Source organism: Caretta caretta, chromosome 24, assembly GCF_965140235.1.
Source record: "Caretta caretta isolate rCarCar2 chromosome 24, rCarCar1.hap1, whole genome shotgun sequence".
Classification (NCBI taxonomy): Eukaryota; Metazoa; Chordata; order Testudines; family Cheloniidae; genus Caretta; species Caretta caretta.
In genome coordinates this window covers 7,908,565-7,929,375 of record NC_134229.1, presented here as the reverse complement: position 1 = coordinate 7,929,375, position 20,811 = coordinate 7,908,565, and the positions used below count along the sequence as shown (strand labels likewise).

Here is a 20,811-nt window from a genome sequence, read left to right as displayed (position 1 = left end):
ACTATGTCACTCAGGTTTGGATCTTTCAAACTCCAGAGTGATGTAGCTGAGTTGATCTAATTTTCTAGTGTAGATAGTACCTAGTGTGGATGCAGCTATACCGGCACAGCTGTATTTTGTACCATTAGTAAAATCATCTCCCCTGAGCAAAACAAGTTATATTGGTAAAAGTGCATTTTGCCAGTATAGCTGTGTCTATGCTAGGGAATTCTGCCTGCATTTATTGCACCCCTGACATAGTTCTGTCAGCTGAAGTGTGTACTTAAACCAGGCTAAAGATCTTTATTCCCATGAGTGATCCTTATTCACGTAGGTAGTCACACTTAAATCAATGGGATTACGTACATGAATAAAAATTGTTCACGTAAGTAAAGGTTTGCATTTAGGCTCCTGACTTGTATTGATTTCAGTGGAACCTAGGAGCCTAAATACCTTGGTGGATCTCGGCCTGTGTTCTGAAAACTGAATGGACAGGATCTACATGTGTATGTGTCATCAGAGTGCAAACTAACATCCCAATTTTATTAACAGATAGGAAAAGACTGACAATATGGCGACTGCCCAGATGCAGAGAAATTCTATGGTATGGTTCAATTTATTTCAGTGTATTTTTGGCACAGTTGATTTCAGCAGTCAGGAATACAAAGTAATTATTTTTAGGATTGTTTTATTGCCCAAAATTACCCCTGCAGCTAATTAAACTTGAAAAAAGTATTTCAGATTCATATAATTTGTTCCTGTATAAACAGAAGTTATTCAGGAGCAGTTCTTATTGCCATAAGTAGTCTCATTGAACTATGCACAGTTGTAAAACATCACAGGGTTCAGTTAAACACTAAGGTCCTCAATTTGCAAAGAGTTAAGCATGTGCTTTATGAACAGTGAATGTTCACATTCAAGTCAATAGAACTATTTACAGTGCAAAAAGTTAAAGTGTTACTCTTTACACAATTGGAGGCTATCATTATATGATAGTGATGATCAGAATCATAGAATATCAGGTTTGGAAGGGACCTCAGGAGGTCATCTAGTCCAACCCCCTGCTCAAAGCAGGACCAATCCCCAACTAAATCATCCCAGCCAGGACTTTGTCAAGCCTGACCTTAAAAACCTCTAAGGAAGGAGATTCCACCACTTCCCTATGTAACCCATTCCAGTGCTTCACCACCCTCCTAGTGAAAAAGTTTTTCCTAATATCCAACCTAAATCTCCACCACTGCAACTTGAGACCATTACTCCTCATTCTGTCATCTGCTACCACTGAGAACAGCCTAGATCCATCTTTGGAACCCCCTTTTAGGTAGCTGAAAGCAGCTGTCAAATCCCCCCTCATTCTTCTCTTCTGCACACTAAATAATCCCAGTTCCCTCAGCCTCTCCTCATAAATCATGTGTTCCAGTCCCCTAATCATTTTTGTTGCCCTCCGCTGAACGTTTTCCAATTTTTCCATATCCTTCTTGTAGTGTGGGGCCCAAAACTGGACACCGTACTCCAGATAAGGCCTCACCAATGCTGAATAGAGGAGAATGATCATGTCCCTCGATCTGCTGACAGTGCTCCTACTTATACGACCCAAAATGCTGTTAGCCTTCTTGGCAACAAGGGCACACTGTTGACTCATAGCATAACATAGATGATGTTCAACAAGGGAGGTGAACAAGAGAAAGATGGAGATTATTTGTTGAAAAATGCTTCATGTTAGTTCCTTTAACATTAAAATAAAATAAAATTAGTAGACCTGTGTACATTTGGCTAGTGAGAAAACATTTTATTTGTTTTCAATATTTGAAAGGCAAGTGAATGAAAATAAAACCCCCTGCATACTGGAGATTTATTCCCCTCTCTTTCTCTTTACATTTTAGAGTGCAGTAACATTTCCTAATAAAATATGTACTGAACAGCAGTCTTTGATATTGGTGAAGAGACTCCTAGCAGTATCAGTATCCTGCATTACTTACCTAAGAGGAATTTTTCCAGAATGTGCCTATGGAACAAGATATCTAGATGGTAACATACTGCTTCTCAGATTCCTTTGACCTAAGATATTTCTCTGTTTTTGTGACAAATAATTTTAGAGAGCTTATTTAAGCTAACGTAATTTTTTTAGTGTTGTATCTGTACATTTCTAACTAAAATTTGTTTGTTTGTTTCAGACCTCTGTGTCAAAATTTTGAGGGAAGACAAGAACTGTCCTGGGTCCACTCAGTTGGTGAAATGGTACGTAGATTCTATAGCATACATAACAGTATTATAATGTGTCAAATCTCAAAATTAGCTCTCTAGTCAAAGAAAAATTGTTCGCTCACTGTTAGTGAGTAATGGTCATTTGATGTATTTAATGCTTAGTATATACTGTTTTGGTATACAGACTTTGCACATTGAAAAATCAGAATTTATACATTTCAGTACCATGTAATGGGCTTAACTTGAACATTTGGTTTTATGGAAAGATTTACGATCTTGGGACTCATATTAGCAAGATATTTAAGCATGTTTGTGACCTGAAACATGCGAGTAGTCTTTTTGATGCCAATGGGATGATTAACATTTTAAGTTACGCACATCCATAAGCATTCTGCTGAACTGGGGTAAAACAAGTTAATGCAAAAATTATTTTCATGCCAAGAATGTGTGTCCCTATTTCCACTGTTGCCTGTTCTCACGGTTCTCTCAGGACCTGTTTCTTTGTTGCTCTGCATCTTATGTTGTAGTCATTTTCTTCAGTACAACGTGGATGTAAAATGCTACCAAATCAGAATATTTTCACTGGTATAAATGACTGCCCAAAGTGCCCTCATTCTTTAGTGGTCGAAGTTGGGATACAATATTTTCATTAACATTACATCTATTGTATTTTTGTAACTTTTAAATTTGAGGATTATGTTCTCAAGCTTGACAAAAAAGAAGAGTTCAGCTTTTAAAAATCTGTAGCTGAATATGTATTAGTAAGTATCTTGTATATAAGACTGGTTTCAGAGTGGTAGCCGTGTTAGTCTGTATCAGCAAAAGCAACGAGGAGTACTTGTGGCACCTTATAGACCAACAAATTTATTTGGGCATAAGCTTTCGTGGGCTAAAACCCACTTCTTCAGATGCATGGAGTGGAAAATACAGTAGGAAGATCTATATAGTATTATATGAAAAGATGGGAGTTGTCTTACCAAGTAGGGGGTAGAGACAATTCAATTAAAGTGGCCTATTATCAACAGGATGAAAAATTACTTTTGTAGTGGTAAAATTAAGAAGTACAAACCCAAGAATTTCATTTTCATAGAAATATAGAACTGGAAGGGATCTTGAGAGGTCATCTAGTCCAGTCCCCTGCACTTGTGGCAGGACTAATTATCTAGACAATTCCTGACAGGTGCTTGTCTAACCTGCTCTTAAAAATCTCCAATGATAGAGATTCCACAACCTCCCTAGGCAATCCAGTGCTTAACCACCCTGACAGGAAGTTTTTCCTAATGTCCAACCTAAACCTCCCTTGCTGTAATTTAAGCCCATTACTTCTTGTCCTATCCTCAGAGGTTAAGAAAAACAATTTTTCTTCCTCCTCCTTGTAACAGCCTTTTACATACTTGAAAACTGTAATCATGTCCCCTCTCACTCTTTTCTTTTCCAGACTAAACAAACCCAATTTTTTCAATCTTCCTTCATAGGTCATGTTTTCTAGACCTTTAATCATTTTTGTTGCTCTTCTCTGGACTCTCCAATTTGTCCACATTCTTCCTGAAATGTGGTGCCCAGGACTGGACACAATACTCCAGTTGAGGCCTAATCAGAGTGGAGTAGAGCAGAAGAATTACTACTTGTGTTTTTGCTTACAACACTCCTGCGAATTTGCTTTTTTTGCAACAGCGTTACACTGTTGACTCATATTTAGCTTGTGGTCCACTATGACCCCCAGATCCCTTTCCGCAGTACTCCTTCCGAGGCAGTCATTTCCCATTTTGTATGTATGCAACTGATTGTTCCTTCTAAATGGAGTACTTTGCATTTATCCTTATTGAATTTCATCCTATTTACTTCAGACCATTTCTCCAGTTTGTCCAGCTCATTTTGTATTTTAATTCTGTCCTCCAGAGCACTTGCAACTTCTCCCAGCTTGGTATTGTCCACAAACTTTATAAGTGTACTCTGTATGCCATTATCTAAATCATTGATGAAGATATTGAACAGAACCAGACCCAGAACTGATCCTTGCAGGACCCCACTCATTATGCCCTTCCAGCCTGACTGTGAACCACTGATAACTACTCTCTGGGAATGGTTTTCCAACCAGTTTTGCACCCACCTTATAGTAGCTCCATCTAGGTTGCATTTCCCTAGTTTGTTTATGAGAAGGTCATGGGAGACACTATCAAAAGCTTTACTAAAGTCAAGATATACCACGTCTACTGCTTCCCCCCATCCACAAGGTTTGTTACCCTGTCAAAGAAAGCTATCAGGTTGGTTTGACACAATTTCTTTTTGTTTTGTGGGAATTTTTATGTAATCAGAAGCAAATAAAAATGGTAATTAGTAGTAGATAGACAATATTATTTGATTTTTGCAGGATGTTAGGATGCTATGATGCTTTGCAGAAAAAATATGTAAGTCTTCCAGTATAATTTTGTTATATTTTAATATACTGTAACGTGTATTTGTATACTTCTAATAGCTGCCTCTTGTGGTTTTGGGGCTACTGTTTACAAAATAACTTCAATTTAGCCAGATGTGACAATTAATGGCAGTTCCAGGTGCTCAGCATCTCACAGGATGTGATCCATAAGTCTTGGTGGTAAAGACTTCTGCCCAGTTTATACCATCTGAGGATTTGGCACTAGATAACTGATATATGGCTTTGGAAAAATTTCTGATGCCCTGATTCAGGAAAGCATTCCTATTCAGCAAAGCACTGAAGTCAATGGTACTTAAGCATCTGCTTAAAGTTAAGCACATGCATATATCCTTTGTTACACAGAGATGGATGTAAACATGTTTTCCTAAACCAGAGTCCTAATTTCCACTTGTTATTTTGTTTTTTTGAATCTGCACTATAAATTGGTATGCAGGATTCTTTTAATTTATTTGTTGTTTTTCTTTCCTTAATTATATTTTAAACAGCTAAGAATGGTTGTCCTAGCAGTAAGTATCTTTAAAATGTTTACACAATTTTCAAAATAAGTATATTTATATACACTGTATTTATTTTATTTTATTCTCATATTTATATTATTTATTTTTAAAATATAGGTCTACACCCATGCAGAAGACCCTCAGGTAAGCTTAATATAATATTTAAGGTTGACTGATGATAGTAACATTCACATTAAAATTTGCATATACAGGCAGATAGAATATTTCACATTTCGTTCAAGTGCACTCTATTATTTATCTAAAGAAGTTATATCCTAACACAAGAATTGCCATACCTGATATCTAGTCCAGTATCTTGTCTCTGACAGTAACCAGCACCAGACACTTCAAAGGAAAGTGCAAAAAATCCCATAGTGAACAATTATGGAATTAACTGCCCATAAGAAGAAAAGTACTTGTTGCACCTTAGAGACTAACAAATTTATTTGAGCATAAGCTTTTGTGAGCTACAGCTCAGGAGTTTCTTTTTAATTCTTTACAGTAAATTCCATGAATTCTTTCAAGCAAAACATAATCTTATTAGCCACTGGGTGTCACCCTAGTGCTGTATGGTGTATATGAAATTTGTTGGACAGTGACTAATAATATTACAGAATTTGAACTGAAAATTTTCTTTAAAAAACTTCAGTTCAAACTTGTGTTTGTTCTTTTAATTTTTGACTGCAGGACGAGACTACTGACATTGATTTTATTTGATGGCGACAACAATTGTATAAATAAGCCGTGCATAAAAAAAGTCAGAATGATTCATTGACATTAGAAAGCTATAATCCAGTGGTATTCAACCTGCGGGCTGCATGTAGCCCAATTAGCACACAGCTGTGGTCCAGCTGTGTGCTAAAGGCCGCTGGACCCATGGTGTCTGGGTTGCAGGCTGCTCCACCACCTGACACGACGGGGTCCAGAGCCCTGGCTGCCCAGTGGGATCCGGGGTCCCAGCCCCCATGCCCGGGATCCTGGCTGCACTGCCCTGCACAGTGGAGTCCAGGGTCGGGGCTGCCAGGCCGCCCTGCCCCATGTGGTGGGGTCCGGGTTCGGGGCTGCCCTGTCCTGTTGCCAAGCGGGGTCCGGGTTCAGGGCTGCTGCGTGGCGGCGTCAGGGGGGTAGGGGCTGCCCTGCGGCCCCACGCCTGGGGCCTGCTCCTGGTCCCACTCTGTGGAGGGGTCTGTAGGCAGGCTGGGGCATTGGGGTCTGCTGGGCAGGTTTGGGGGCGCGCTGTGGTTCTCAACCTGTGGCCAAGGTAACAGTGTGGCCCACAATGATAAATAGGTTGAGAACCACTGCTATAATCAATGGAAATGTCATTGTAACGATGGATTATAACTTTTGCTTGACATGTAGACATCAGTTTAAAAAGCAAGCAAGGCTAGTATATTTCCGGAAACAGGAAACAATATCGTATTTCACTTCTTAACAATTGATACTGTGTGTGTTAGATCCATAATTACTGTGTTTTGTGTTTAGACAGTTACAGAATGTTATCAGTTCAAATTCAAATACACCAACAATGGGCCGGTAATGGATTTCACCAGGTATTGTCCTCCTGGTTTCTCTCTGCTATGCAATTAACAATATCTTTCTAGAATAGGTTGAGCTAACATATTGGTGTAATTTCTTACTGGTTGTTTGATTTTGGAAGCTGAATCTTAAGATTAAGTTCAGTAAGGAAACATACTTTCCAGATGTACCTATCTTGAAGGTACATTACCATTTTAGCAGGATATATTACTTAGTACGCTAGTTAATGTACGGATTTCACAGTGCCCTCTGTCTGCCCTTTTCTGGTTTCCCCTACACAAGTGTGCACACACAGAGATAGTTTGGGGTTAGTACTTTTAAAAAGTGCTGTCTAGATTTAGGAATTTCCATATATTAAGACAAATAATTAAAAATGTAGAAAGTAGGGCTGTCAATCGCAGTTAACTCGCGATTAAGTAAAAAAATTAATCACAATTAATTGCAGTTTTAATCACACTGTTAAACAATAGAATGCCAATTGAAATTTATTAAATATTTTGGATGTTTTTCTACATGTTCATATATATATTGTATTCTGTGTTGTAATTGAAATCAAAAAGTGTACAAAAACAAAACAACGTAAAACTTCAGAGCCTACAGGTCCACTCATCCTCCTCCTTGTTCAGCCAATCACTAAGGCAAACAAGTTTGTTTACATTTACAGGAGATAATGCTGCCCTCTTCTTAGAATCACAGAAGTTTGGGTTGGAAGAGACCTCAGGAGGTCATCTAGTCCAATCCGCTTTTCAAAGTAGGACCGACCCCAACTAAATTATTCCAGCCAGGGCTTTGTCAAGCTGGGCCTTAAAAACCTCTAAGGATCGAGATTCCACCACCTCTCTAGGTAACCCATTCCAGTGCTTCACCACCCTCCTAGTGAAATAGTTTTTCCTAATATCCAACCTAGATCTTCCCCACTGCAACTTGAGACCATCGCTCCTTGTTCTGTCATCTGCCACCACTGAGAACAGCCGAGCTCCATCTGCTTTGGAACCCCCCTTCAGGTAGCTGAAGGCTGCTATCAAATCCCCTGTCACTCTTCTCTTCTGCAGACTAAATAATCCCAGTTCCCTCAGCCTCTCCTCATAAGTCATATGCCCCAGCCCCCTAATCATTTCCGTTGCCCCCGCTGAACTCTCTCCAATTTGTCCATCCTCTCTGTATTGGAGAGCCCAAAACTAGATGCAGTACTCCAGATATGGGCTCACCAGTGCCAAATAGAGGGGAATAATCACTTCCCTCGATCTGCTGGCAACGCTTCTACTTTTGTAGCCGGTGTTGCAAGGTATTTACGTGCCAGATATACTAAACGTTCATTTGCCCTTTTGTGCTTTGGCCACCATTCCAGAGGACATGCTTCCATGCTGATGACTCTTGTTAAAAAAATAATGTGTTAATTAAATCTGTTACTGAACTCCTTGAGGAGGAATTGTATGTCCCCTGCTCTGTTTCCCCTGCATTCTGCCATATATTTCATGTTATAGCAGTCTCAGATGATGACCCAGCACATGTGGTTCATTTTAAGAACACTTTTCACTGCAGATTTGACAAACGCAAAGAAGGTACTAATGTGATATTTCTAAAGATAGCTAAAGCACTTGACCTAAGATTTAAGAATCTCAAGTACCTTCCATAATCTGATCGGGACGGAGTGTGGAGCATGCTTTCAGAAGTCTTAAAAGAGCAACACTCTGATGTGGAAACTACAGAACCCGAACCACCAAAAAAGGAAATCAGCCTTCTGCTGGTGGCATCTGACTCAGATGATGAAAATGAACATGGGTCAGTCTGCACTGCTTTGGATTGTTATTGAGTAGAACCCATCGTCAGCATGGACGCATGTCCCCTGGAATGGTGGTTGAAGCATGAAGGGACATAGATTAATAGATACTAAGGTCAGAAGGGACCATTATGATCATCTAGTCCAACCTTCTGCACAACGCAGGCTACAGAATCTCACCCACCCACTCCTGCGAAAAACCTCTCACCTATGTCTGAGCTATTGAAGTCCTCAAATCATGGTTTAAAGACTTCAAGGAGCAGAGAATCCTCCAGTAAGTGAGCCGTGTCCCATGCTACAGAGGAAGGCGAAAAACCTCCAGGGCCTCTTCCAATCTGCCCTAGAGGAAAATTCCTTCCCGACCCCAAATATGGCGATTAGCTAAACCCCGAGCATATGGGCAAGATTCACCAGCCAGATACCCAGGAAAGAATTTTCTGTAGTAACTCAGATCCCACCCCATCTAACATCCCATCACAGGCCATTGGGCCTATTTACCATGAATATTTAAAGATCAATTATTTACCAAAATCATGTTATCCCATCATACCATATGAACCTTTAGCACGTCTGGCATGTAAATATCTTGTTACACTGGCTAGGACAGTGCCATGAGAATGCCTGTTCTCACTTTCAGGTGGCATTGTAAACAAGAAGCGAGCAACATTATCTTCTGCAAATGTAAACAAACTTGTTTGTCTGAGCAATTGGCTGAACAAGAAGTAGGACTGAGTGGACTTGCAGGCTCTAAAATTTTACATTGTTTTATTTTTGAATGCAGTTTATTTTGTACATAATTCTACATTTGTAAGTTCAACTTTCATAGTAAAAAGATTGCACTACGTTACTTGTATTAGGTGAATTGCAAAATACAATTTCTTTTGTTTTTTTACAGTGCAAATACTTGTAATCAAAAATAAATATTAAGTGAGCACTGTACACTTTGTATTCTATGTTGTAATTGAAATCAATATATTTGAAAATGTAGAAAACATCCACAAATATTTAAATAAATGGTATTATATTATTGTTTAACAATGCGATTAATCACAATTAGTTTTTTAATCACACGATTAATCGCAATTAATTTTTTTAATTGTTTGACAGCCCTAGTCAGATATAGAGTGATCACTTTATGACAACTGTTCACCCACAGGTGATACGGTGTTTTTGTCTTTTATCATTCCATGTGAGTTCATTTGACAGCATAGTGATTGTCTGGTTTCATGCACATAGTTGTTTTTGGGGCATTTAGTGCACTGGATGAAGTATACCACATCTAGTATTGTGATAGGCATGTGTAGGGGTCTATGTTGTGGGGGGTGTTGATCCTTGTAGCAGTGGAGATACATTTGCAGGTTTTGCATCTGTTCTTCTGGCAGAGTCTGGTGCCGCTTTGAGTTGGTGTGTATTGGTCTGTGGGGAGCTTGCTTCTGTTGAGCTTGGAGAGGTTGGGGGGGTAGTTTGAAGGCCAGAAGTGGGGCTTCAAGAAAGATTTCTTTCAGGATGGGATCCCCATTGAGTATGGGTTGTAGTTGAGGATACCCCAAATGAGTTTCAGTGGGGCTGGGGGAGGTGACAACTAGTGGTGTGCAGTCAGAGTGCTAACTACTCATGCTAAGCAATCTGTTCCACCCTGCATTTTGCAGTGACACTGACTTAGAGTAACTTTCCCTGACCTGAAGAAAAGCTCTTTGTGGCTCGAAGCTTGTTTCTCTCTCCAACAGAAGTTGGTCCAATAAAAGATTTTCTTTTACCTGCCTTTTCTCTCTAATAAAGTACAGTAGTGGGTTTCATAACTAGCTGAAGCCCCTGATTTAGGACTTGATCCTAAGATGTGCTGAGAATGCACAAGTCTAATTTACTTTACGAAGATTTACCTAGCTAATAGTGTGATATTCACTTGCCTGAAATATTTATAGTAACTTATAAGTAATTAACAGTATATTTATAACATTAGAAACAATTTCGTTCCCATAAAAGATCTGAATACTTTGTTCATTCCTAGTAAGAATAAAGGAAATGATTCCAACATCACATGTACAGACACCAAGAAAGCAAGTATTCTCCTCATTCGTAAGATTTATGTTCTGATGCAGAATCTGGGCCCTTTACCTAATGATATCTGCTTGACTATGAAGCTTTTTTATTATGATGAAGGTACTGTTTCCACATTATCTTGATTTATCTAGTGTATAAATAAATATTTAAAAATGATTGAAACAGCATTTCATATAATTTTTATGAATGTTAAAGGTAAACAGATGTTAGCTTTCTCATATATGTTTACCTCTGCATAGTCCTGAATTTTCAGAGTTATTGCGGTAAAATCCTGGCCATATTGAAATCATTGGGAGATTTGCCATTGACTTCAGTGGAGTCAAGATTTCACCTTTGATATTTAAAAACTGCAGCTCAGTATGTTCATTTGGAAATTAAAACAGTGAGAAATTTGACTGTGTGAAATTTTCAGAAGCATTCTGAACATGATGCATTTTTATTAAGGAAAACACAGGAGTGTATTTCAAAGATTAAATAAGGGCCAAACTCTTGATGGGAAAGTTAGACCTAGTTTTGTATACCGCTTAAATGGTTTTTGTAACTTAAATTTTTTAAATATATCAGTTTTATACCAGTAATTGTTTTTTTGAGGTTATCTTTTTGTGCATATTGAATGTTCTAATCAGATTCTTTTCTATTGTGTAGAAAAATAGGTTTTATTTAGTACAAACTGAATATGGAATATAAAAAATGGAACAAAATAAATAAAAATACTGTGGTTTGGAGTAATGCTCTTTGTTCAAAGGAAAAAAAAATCTGTTTCATTCAAATACATATAAATTTTTTTCCCCAAGAGTAAGAACACACTTCATCCTATAACAGCATATTTCCTGAATTATTTTCTGCAGTTACACCACCTGATTACCAGCCTCCTGGTTTTAAAGAGGGTGATTGTGACACAATGATATTTGAGGGAGAGCCTATTTACCTAAATGTGGGTGAGGTGCCAACCCCTTTTCATATGCTGAAAGTTAAAGTGACAACTGAGAGAGAACGAATGGAAAATATTGATAAAAACATGCTAAAGCAAGGAGACTCTAAGGTGCCTACGCAATTAATCAGACTAGACAAAGATGATCCAGAAGAACAGGACCAGCAAATAAATGTAAGGGCTCAGACCTTGCTACATGCTATTTATATCTAAAATGTTTTACAATTTGAACTCTCTTGGAAAGGGTCAATAACCATTTATATTGTCCATTATTGCAAAGTTTTAATAAAACATTCAGTTGCCAAAGATATTCAGATAAAATTACATACAGTCGTTTAGATTTTTTCTCTTCTTAATTTTACTGCTCAAACTGGAGCAATCAGTTTATTTTTATTTTCATAATAGAGATCTACATTGAACTAGTGCAACAATATGGTGCTGATGGGCTGCAGTATCTTTAGTTGCCGATGAGAAGTGCCATCAGGAAAGTAACTGAAATACTTTCCTCATGGATTGTATTTTCTAAATGGACAACCTACCTAATTCTCACTTACTGAGGGACAATCTCCACTCATTGTTATATTTTGCTTTCCACAACCAAATCTCTGTACAACTTTTCATGAGTGATGTACCCAAGTATTCGGATTCTAATATCTAAACTGTATTGTTAAATCCATTCACCTAAATTTGGGTTATTGCTGATTATTTACTCTATGTATCATATGACTTTTAGAAACTAACTTTATAGGTGTGGATAATGTAAGCACTATACCTAGATGTACAGACACTTTTTTTGCAACCTATGTATTATATAATTTTTTTAACATTAGCTTTAATAAAATTTTTAAATCTGAAATCCCATACAATGTTTCATAAAATGGAAGGGAGTATATGATAGTCATGGTGTCCTGGATAAATTCCAGCTCAGTTACATTGTCTATAAATCATCTCCCCAGTTATTTTAATTGAACAAATTATACTTCATTTTATATCCTAAACTGACATATAGTGTTACTAGCATTGGTAAATTTTGTGCAGCATCATAGTAGTAGGTGGGAGATTGTGTCTAACTTTGGATTTTCTTGCTGTGTAGGGCGTTGATCCTGCAAACACTTACGCACATGATTAACATAAATGAACTTAATGGACCAGGACAGGGATGGGCAAACTTTTTGGCCTGAGGGCCACATTGGGTTTCAAAAATTGTATGGAGGGCCGGTTAGGGGAGGCTGTGCCTCCCCAAACAGCCAGGTGTGCCCCGGCCCCCGCCCCCTATCCGACCCCCCTGCTTCTCACCCCCTGACGGCCCCCCCGGGACTCCTGCCCCATCCAACCCTCCCTGTTCCCTGACGGCCCCCCCAGGACTCATGCCCCCCGCCGCCCCATCCAACCCCCCTTCTCCTTCCTGACTGCCCCCCGGGACCTGTGCCCCATCGAACCACCCCTTCTCCCTGTCCCCTAACTGCCTCCGGAACCCCCATCTCTGACTTCCCCCCGCCGCCCTATCCAACCCCTCCGCCCCATCTGACTGCCCCCCACCGCCCCATCCAACCCTCCCCTCTCCTTCCTAACTGCCCCCCCTGGGATCCCTGCACCATCCAACCACCCCTTCTCTCTGACTGCCCCTGGACCCTCCACCCCTAACTGCCGTAGTTTGCCCTCCTCTGGACTAGTCACATGAATAATGTTACATGCATGACCATTTGCAAGATTTGGGCCTAAACATGAGGAATTATTATTTGTAATCCTGAGCACAGACTAAACTATTTTTTGTGGAAAAATAGCTGTGCCATATTTAAAGTTGCAACGAAGTTTTTATTTGACAGCAACCTTAGCAAAAACCAAGGCAGGTTAACTTCCCACAGGCATGGAATGTATGACAGTCACATGTGCCCAACTGTTAACACTGGAGTGTAAGAGGTTGCCATTAAAGTTTTAAGATGAGTGCAGATTGGTATTTGGTATTGGTTGGAGATGGAAATGAATATCTCATGGAGTGTTGGAGTGTGTTATTGGCAGTTTTGTAGGCAATATAAAAGTGGCAAGGAATATAAGAAAATTTCCCTTAACTTCCTATTTACATGCTTTTAAGATTTTGGGTGGATGGTGCGTGTCCTGATCACTAAGTTAAGGTTTTGTGTTAATAATTACACGATGCCATGATTGAAGACATGGGCCCTTCTCCTAGCAGTTTAGGGCCAACTCTAATTAGTTCAGTTTAATGTTTTTATATGATTATTTTTATTCCATTAAGAATCCAATATAAAATTTTAAAATATCTTCTTTCTTTTTCTTTTTTTACATAGGAAGATTTTGTCGCAGATAATAAAATGGAAGTTAAGAATAATGCAAATACATCTGTAAAAGCTGGAGGTAATAAATATACAGTTCAGGACAGCTCAGCTCTTGCTACCTGGTTCCTATGTTGCTGAAATGAGAAGTAGACTATGTAACATATAGTTCTACACTCAGTTTAATACCGTTATCCCTTTTGATCCATAGGATAGCCAAAGTTCAGGCCTCTATATGTTGTTTCCATTAGGAGAAGAAATTGATAGAGCCAGAGATTTTCTTGTTTCTTTACAAACATTATACATAAAGTCCTGTTTCCCTGAACTCTGTGGGAATTAAACAGCAGGAGACAATTCCTTTGCTTTTTATTCAAAACTTGCCTTTCCAGCCAGCACTCTATGCCCCCAAAAGATTTTTCTCATAGCTGTCTCTTCGGGCCACATTACCAGCACTTCTGCACTGTCTGCTTGGCTTTCTTGCATCTTCTGGGTCTCTAGTCTCACTGCCTCCTTCTCTCTCTCTCTCTCTCTCTCTCTCTCTCTCTCTCTCACTCTCTCCAAAACATTTCCACCAATCAAAACCTGAGTCCTTACATTTGAAACCCCTTGGGCCACATGATTCAGCTTCTACTCAATTTTTTCCCATTTGCCTGTGTTTTGGGTGCTACTGCTGTTGTTTCAGCCACCTGGATGAAGTTGGTGGTTATGCCCTGATTATAACAAGCTTTAGCTCAACCCACAACAGTACTAGTAATATATTTGCTATGCTTTTCTTTTATGTCACTTTTTTCTTTTAAGTCACTTTTCATTTTTCTATTCTGAATTTTTGCTGTGTTCTATTTATATCTTATCAGTTAAAATAGGTTAAATATTTAGAATAGAAGAGTACTACATCACTTGAGATTTTACCTAAAAAAATACTTTTCCCCCTGAAACATTACAGAAGTAAAACAGACAACTACCGGTTATTGCAAATTTGTGATGCAGAATTCTTGGCACAAAGCATAAGGGCCAAATCCTGATTCCATTTCAGTCGATAGGAGCAAGGTTTAGCATTTAACATTTTAATCATAAAATCAGTTCAGCAGAAACCTGTCGGCTCTGGTCATGAGTTTTCAACAGTTTGATTGCAAGACCCTGTAATGCTTAATCTCTGAGTTCGTCCTAACTAATGTGAGTGAATTCATTGGGACTATTAATAAGGACTACTTACATAAGTACAAGTTTGCAGAATCAAGCCCACAGATTCTAAGGGCATTCTGTATAAATCTGTGTTACACAGACATAAGTATGTCTCTTTACGTGCCTGTTTCCAATAACAGGAGATAGTAGGCCTGATTCTCATTTATACTAATGCCCCTTTACAGCACTCTGTCAGTGTAAAGGGGCTTTCGTGTAAGTGAGAATGAGGCCCAGTGAGCTAAAGACATGAGGCACAGTAATTCCCACTAATGTTAACAGTTACTTGCATGCAGAATAGAGCCTTTTCCAAGTGTCTGGCTATCCTGTCTGTCTGGCTGTCACATTTATTATATGCATATCACCCTGATGTCTAAAAAAAAAATGTAAAAATGCTGTTAATATTAGAACATGTTTTAACAAACCTTTCACAGAATTAAGTTTAACTTGTGAAGAAAATGAACTTACGAGGTCTGAAGAAAGCCAGAATAAACCTGTTTCTCATTCTCAGGTATAAAAGCTATATTCTCTTCCAGTCTTACTCCTAAAATACTTTTCCTAGGGTTTTGTGAAGTTTCTTTATTATTCAAACTAACATTTTGAATTTTGAGACCTCTTGAGCAATTAATGTATGGGGACTCTCTACATAAAGTTATTGTATGCTATAGCTATAATTATTAACAATAAAATGCATGTATATTTTGTCCTGAACAACATGTTTTACAATAAAATATGACTAAAATGTTCAAAATTGTAAAAATCAATTAAAAGCAGTAGCAAAGAGCTATTTCTTCAGTTTTAAAAGTTCTGACAGACTGGGCGATATGAGCAGAAAAGGAGGGGAGTTCCATCATCATAAACCATCGTTAATAAAGACTCTTCCTTCTAGAAACTTATTTTTTTAACATTGACAAACCTATTTACTGGTTGCATTTGCAAGTAAAGAATTGCAGTAGTCAAACCTTTAAATATGAAAGTATTTGTGACTGATTTCAAGTCTCTCTTGCTAAGCAAAAGGCCCAGCCTGGCAACATTCCAAAGATGGTATAATAGATTTTAATTAGAAAACATATACGAATCCATTCATATTCTGCTGTCAATATAACACCCTCCAACTCTTTATACGAGGAGATGGACTCAAGGAAACACTGTCAAATGGAATCTCTAGGCTGGGAACTCCCATCAACAACCACTTAGAACCATCTGGAAAAATTTCTGTTTGGCTTTAATTTCATAAAAGTATGTGACATTCATAATAGTCATTTAGCTTCAGTAGAAATCTCTGCTTTGAAATGTTGATGGAAGTCTAAGGTAAATCTGGGTATTGTAATCGTGACAATTCATATTGTACTCTCTGAAAACAACACTGAGAGTAGTAACGTGCAAATACAGAACAGGAGTACTTCTCTTACAGATCCTTGAGGCTCAAATTCAAATTGACCCGTTGGTAATAGCCAGTGACTGACTATAACTGAAAAAAATTGAGGCACTGATTTAGGCGCTGGTACTTATGCACATGCCTTCAATAGGACGACTTGTGCTTAAAGTTAAGCACATGCTTAAGTACTGTGATGGATTGGGGCAGGCGAGCACTTGGCATCTTGCATGATTGAGCTCTATGTATCCTAATTTGCCTCTTAATTCTAAGAGGATTTTTATGTTGAAATAATGCTAATTTTCCATTTTAGGTTGATCAGTTAGCAGTTAAGACATCTGAACTTGATGTGTCAGAGGGCAGGACAAGAAGTGGAAAAATATTTCATAGCAACACAGTCAGTATCCTTTTTTTTTTTAAACAACAAACTCTTTCTATTCCAAATACAGAATGAAATCATGTGCTTAAATACAATTTACAGTCCAGGATTGAAATTCTGGTCCCATTTAAGTCAATGGCAACTCCTCTTGACTTCTTTGGGACCAGAATTCACTTCAGATTATTTTTTTTTAGCTCTTTTTATTTTAGGAATATGAACAACACCTTTGTATTTCTAATGTCAAAAAGTGAATGCCTATTTCTGAAAGTTACTTAAGTGTTTGGTTTTTAATTGTATAGTTTCAGAGGGATTCATGAGGATTTATTTGTATTCTTTGCTTGGCCATGTTCTCTGCCAGACCTGTGCTAGGTGAGAACTTAATCCAATGTATTGTTCCATATCTCTTATAAAATACTGGGCCAGAATTCTAATCACAGATGTGTGATTTTTACATATCTTGAAAAAAACATTATTACTTGCGTATTCATGCTTATGCGTGGTAGCTAAAGTTTTGAAATCCACTTCACCTACATGGTGCCTGAGTATTTGTGCTTTATAGAAGTGGAACAGGAGTTTGGGCGGTGAAAACCTCAAGCCACCCTCAGCCCAGGGGCATAGTACAGGGCTGTTCTGTGGTCCATGTGCCCTTCCTCTCTCAGTGCTATAAGCCTATGGCTGAAATAGTATCCTTAGCCCCTTGCACTAGTTTGTAAGGTTTAGGGGGACACTTGATCCATGTAAACATGGATTCTTTGGCCCCCTTACTGGCCGGAGTCCCTTGCAGCCTTCTGCTCTGGCCTGTATGGGGCTGGTATAGAAACACTTTCCACAGTGGACCGGGGGTACATAAGTATGCCTGCATGGCCACTTCACCCTTGGTTCCCTGAATAGATCTTGTATATGGATTACTTTTCCTCATAAGAGTTCTGGGAGAAGTGCTGCCAGTCTCAGTAGATAAAGAAACAGCCTTCATCATTTACAGTCAAGAAAGGAAATTACATGTCAAGATAAAGAAAAATCATGCCTTCCCTGTCCCAAGTCTGAAAAGCTCTTAATTAATTTTTAACACAGGTTAGGGAACAGCAATAGCATCCACAGTGTGTTGCTTTATAGCTGTCTGCAGTCTTCTTCTAAAACTAATAGTTAATTTCTTTCTAAAAAGGTTGGTGAAAATCAGACTCAGGAACATTGCAAAAATCGTTTAGTAGCTAACTGTTCTAAAGAAACCCAGAAGAGAACTTGGTCTGAGTCTGAAAAGCTTGTAAGTTTTAAAGTTGCATGCAGAAAGCAAAATGATTTGTTGTTATATTTTGTGCATTTAGTGGCAAGCATTAAATATCTCTAAATGGAAAATAAAATGCATAATATGAAACAAAAAACTCTGGTGATTTTTCAAGATGCTGGTTATCACTATAACAGTTTTAAATGAGCATTCTCTAATCCCAACCCCAAAACCTCATTCAGTATTTTTGTTATTGGGAAAACAGAATAAAGGGAGATAAGTACATAGTTACTACTTCTGTATCTGTCTGTGAAAATAAACCTTTCATTATTATTACTATTTAAGGTTAGAGATATACAAACATTATTACTTTAGATAAGAAATTAAGTAAAGACTGAGGGCCAAATTCTGGTCTTCTTTTATACTTAAACCAGAAGTAACTCCATTGCAGTCAGTGGAGTTAAATCAGTGAAAATTAATGTAAGTGTAATCAGAATCAAACCCTGTGTCTTGACAGGTTGATGATGTGTACTACCTACTTACCATTAGCTTTAGATGTTAAAGTGGAACTTCTAAGAAAAGTTTACTTGCATTTGAAGCAGCGTCACAGAAGAGCCTTTGTCCTTAGATCATAAATAACTTTTAAACTCCTTTCAATAGTACATGAGAAAGTTCTTGTACTTTAACTGATTACTATCAAAATATTATCCCAAGCTTTGCAATCGTGAGCACATATGTCATTGGAAGGATTAGATATTCTTTGAACAGCTTTATGTTTCATATAGTTGATTCTTGTTATGAAGTTCTTTTTCCATGTTAAGATACCTAACACAACTGAAAGAGCCATGGTTTGTGAAATACAGGGATCTGAAATGCAATCTATTTTCTCTTGGTAGGTTCATCAGTACGAACTCTCCTCTAGTCAAGATGCAGTGCCAAAAAGGAGAAAATTTAGTGAACCAAAGGAGCGGTTTTAGATATCACCTCCCTGCTGTTTACATGTAGAATTCTGCTCAATATAGCTTTCATTTGGTGTTTAATATGAGTATTGCTAATATTAGAGATAATTTAAGGTTCTTTTTTTGTTTTTATATGCAGTCAAACACAGAATTTATATACAGGAAAAATTCTGTCAAGAGAGGCCCCAATTTTTGCAAATTGAAAGTTATTTTTTAAAGGGGGTTATATTCCAGTCTAGAAGGATAGACAGGGCATAACCATTCATCTGATCTGAGAAAAACTTTTTAAGCAAGAAGATTTTTAGCGCAGGCCTTCAATAACACCTTTTCTTTAGAGATTTTGCTGAAATCCTATTGGTGGTACAATGTATACTCTTAAAAGTGAAACTATGCAAAGTTTCCACTGGTGTCTTTTCCTGGACCATACTCAGAAGCTTAAGAATTTTTTGTTCAGAACATGCCTTACGGACTGAACATGAAAACTAAAATCTCAACCGGAATTTTGAGTTTTGGTAGAATTACGTCAGGAAATTTGGTTAAGAAAATTGTGTAGTCATTTTATAATAATACTATAGCTTCTCTTTTTTATTATCTCTAAGAAGCAAACTTCAGGTGGCCTGATTGTGTTCATTTCTCCCATTGGTATCTTACCCGAGCTTGAAAAAGAACACCATTCACCTCTTTAGTTCCTAATTTTGAACTGAAATGTAGGAATCTATATGCAGCTCTGATGCCAGATAAATATATATATATAACAGCTAAGTGTTATCATATTGTGGCAGCTATGCCAAGTACAGTATTACCAATTATAACAGGCTATAACTAAATATCTGAAATATAGACAGCTCAGCTTTTATGTATGTGAAATGATTAATTGCAGCTGTCAGAAACAATGCCATTGCATGTTTTTTCAAAAAATAATTTTGGTTTGCTCTTTATAACTTTAAATTCACTGGAGTAATGCTCTTTATAAATACAGGTAACAACTACTGCTGTATTTAGATTAGATGTGAATAGCTAAACATTCCTGTCCTTGAATTTTAACTTTTAAACTAAGAATATCTTATTATCCTACTTCCTAATTAAAACAATGTTACTTAATAATTTGTGACTGTATATTTTTAAAATATAATGATCCATACATTTGATTTGAGTAGATAATTGACTTTTTAATGAAAAGTTCATAAAGGCTGAGGACTTTCACTTGGTGTGTCTTGCTTGTTTTAGAGTCTGCCGGTTTTAGAGCCCAAATAAAATATTTACTGTTGAAGAAAAATTGCCTCTCTAGTAGTTCTGTTTATGTTTTATTTTAAGATGAATAATCACAGGATCTCAATGTATTTGAGAACAATTTAATGGAGAACAATAGTAAAAATACTGTTTTACAGAGTTTGCATAATAATGTGGAATGATGCAATATGATTCCTACAATTATTTGCATTCTGAAAGAAATAAGAAAATAATAAAAACGAACAAGCATACCCCTGTCTCCTTTCCTATTCTCCCATTTCCCCTGTGTTCTGACTTTACCTGTCACACCTCAGGAATTCTGCTGTGCTCCACTCTGGAGGTCAGACCTATGCTGCAGTTTTAAAGGAGAACCCCTGCTTACCCATCTTCAGCTTAGACTTGTGCTTTAATGTTAGAGCATAAATATTACCTGCTAAACCTTGTTTGTTTCAACCAGAGCAATTTGTATGCACAGATGAACACATTCCAAGTATTCATAATATATCAGGAGTTGCAACAGAGTTGCTTGTGTAGGGCTGAATTAAGGTGCCATTTGTGTGCTGAATAGAGAGGGGCAGGTTCATCTAAGGAGGTGATGGCTGGAGACATTGTCTGCGAAAAGCCTGCTCGTGATCCTGGTTGCCATTGGGTGTATTGTATACTATCTTCTCCCTGCAGCCTCTCAGTGCTGTCCACTGTGCAGAAGTTATGGATCCATGGCAGCGCTCCCATCCCTGCCAGACGCAC

The 20,811-nt window shown here is 37.9% G+C and overlaps 1 protein-coding gene across 1 annotated transcript; it reads left to right on the top strand.

The window, feature by feature from the left end:
• Positions 1-535: 535 nt before the first annotated feature.
• HORMAD1 (HORMA domain containing 1) lies at positions 536-20,189 on the top strand. Its single transcript, XM_048828824.2, has 14 exons — positions 536-583; positions 1,863-2,007; positions 2,154-2,217; positions 4,556-4,592; positions 5,107-5,127; positions 5,236-5,262; positions 6,604-6,671; positions 10,446-10,597; positions 11,347-11,603; positions 13,736-13,802; positions 15,334-15,410; positions 16,588-16,671; positions 17,816-17,914; positions 18,772-20,189. Exons 1-14 carry the CDS (start codon positions 551-553, stop codon positions 18,850-18,852), a joined length of 1,212 nt encoding a protein of 403 aa, XP_048684781.2. The 5' UTR covers positions 536-550; the 3' UTR covers positions 18,853-20,189.
• Positions 20,190-20,811: the final 622 nt, after the last annotated feature.

Bases quoted from the DNA above. Each gene is read 5' to 3' on its own strand.
- HORMAD1 (XM_048828824.2), top strand. From the start codon at position 551: ATGGCGACTGCCCAGATGCAGAGAAATTCTATG. The intron at 5,263-6,603 runs GTAAGCTTAATA...TTTTGTGTTTAG, and splicing joins CCCATGCAGAAGACCCTCAG to ACAGTTACAGAATGTTATCA. The intron at 13,803-15,333 runs GTAATAAATATA...AACCTTTCACAG, and splicing joins TACATCTGTAAAAGCTGGAG to AATTAAGTTTAACTTGTGAA.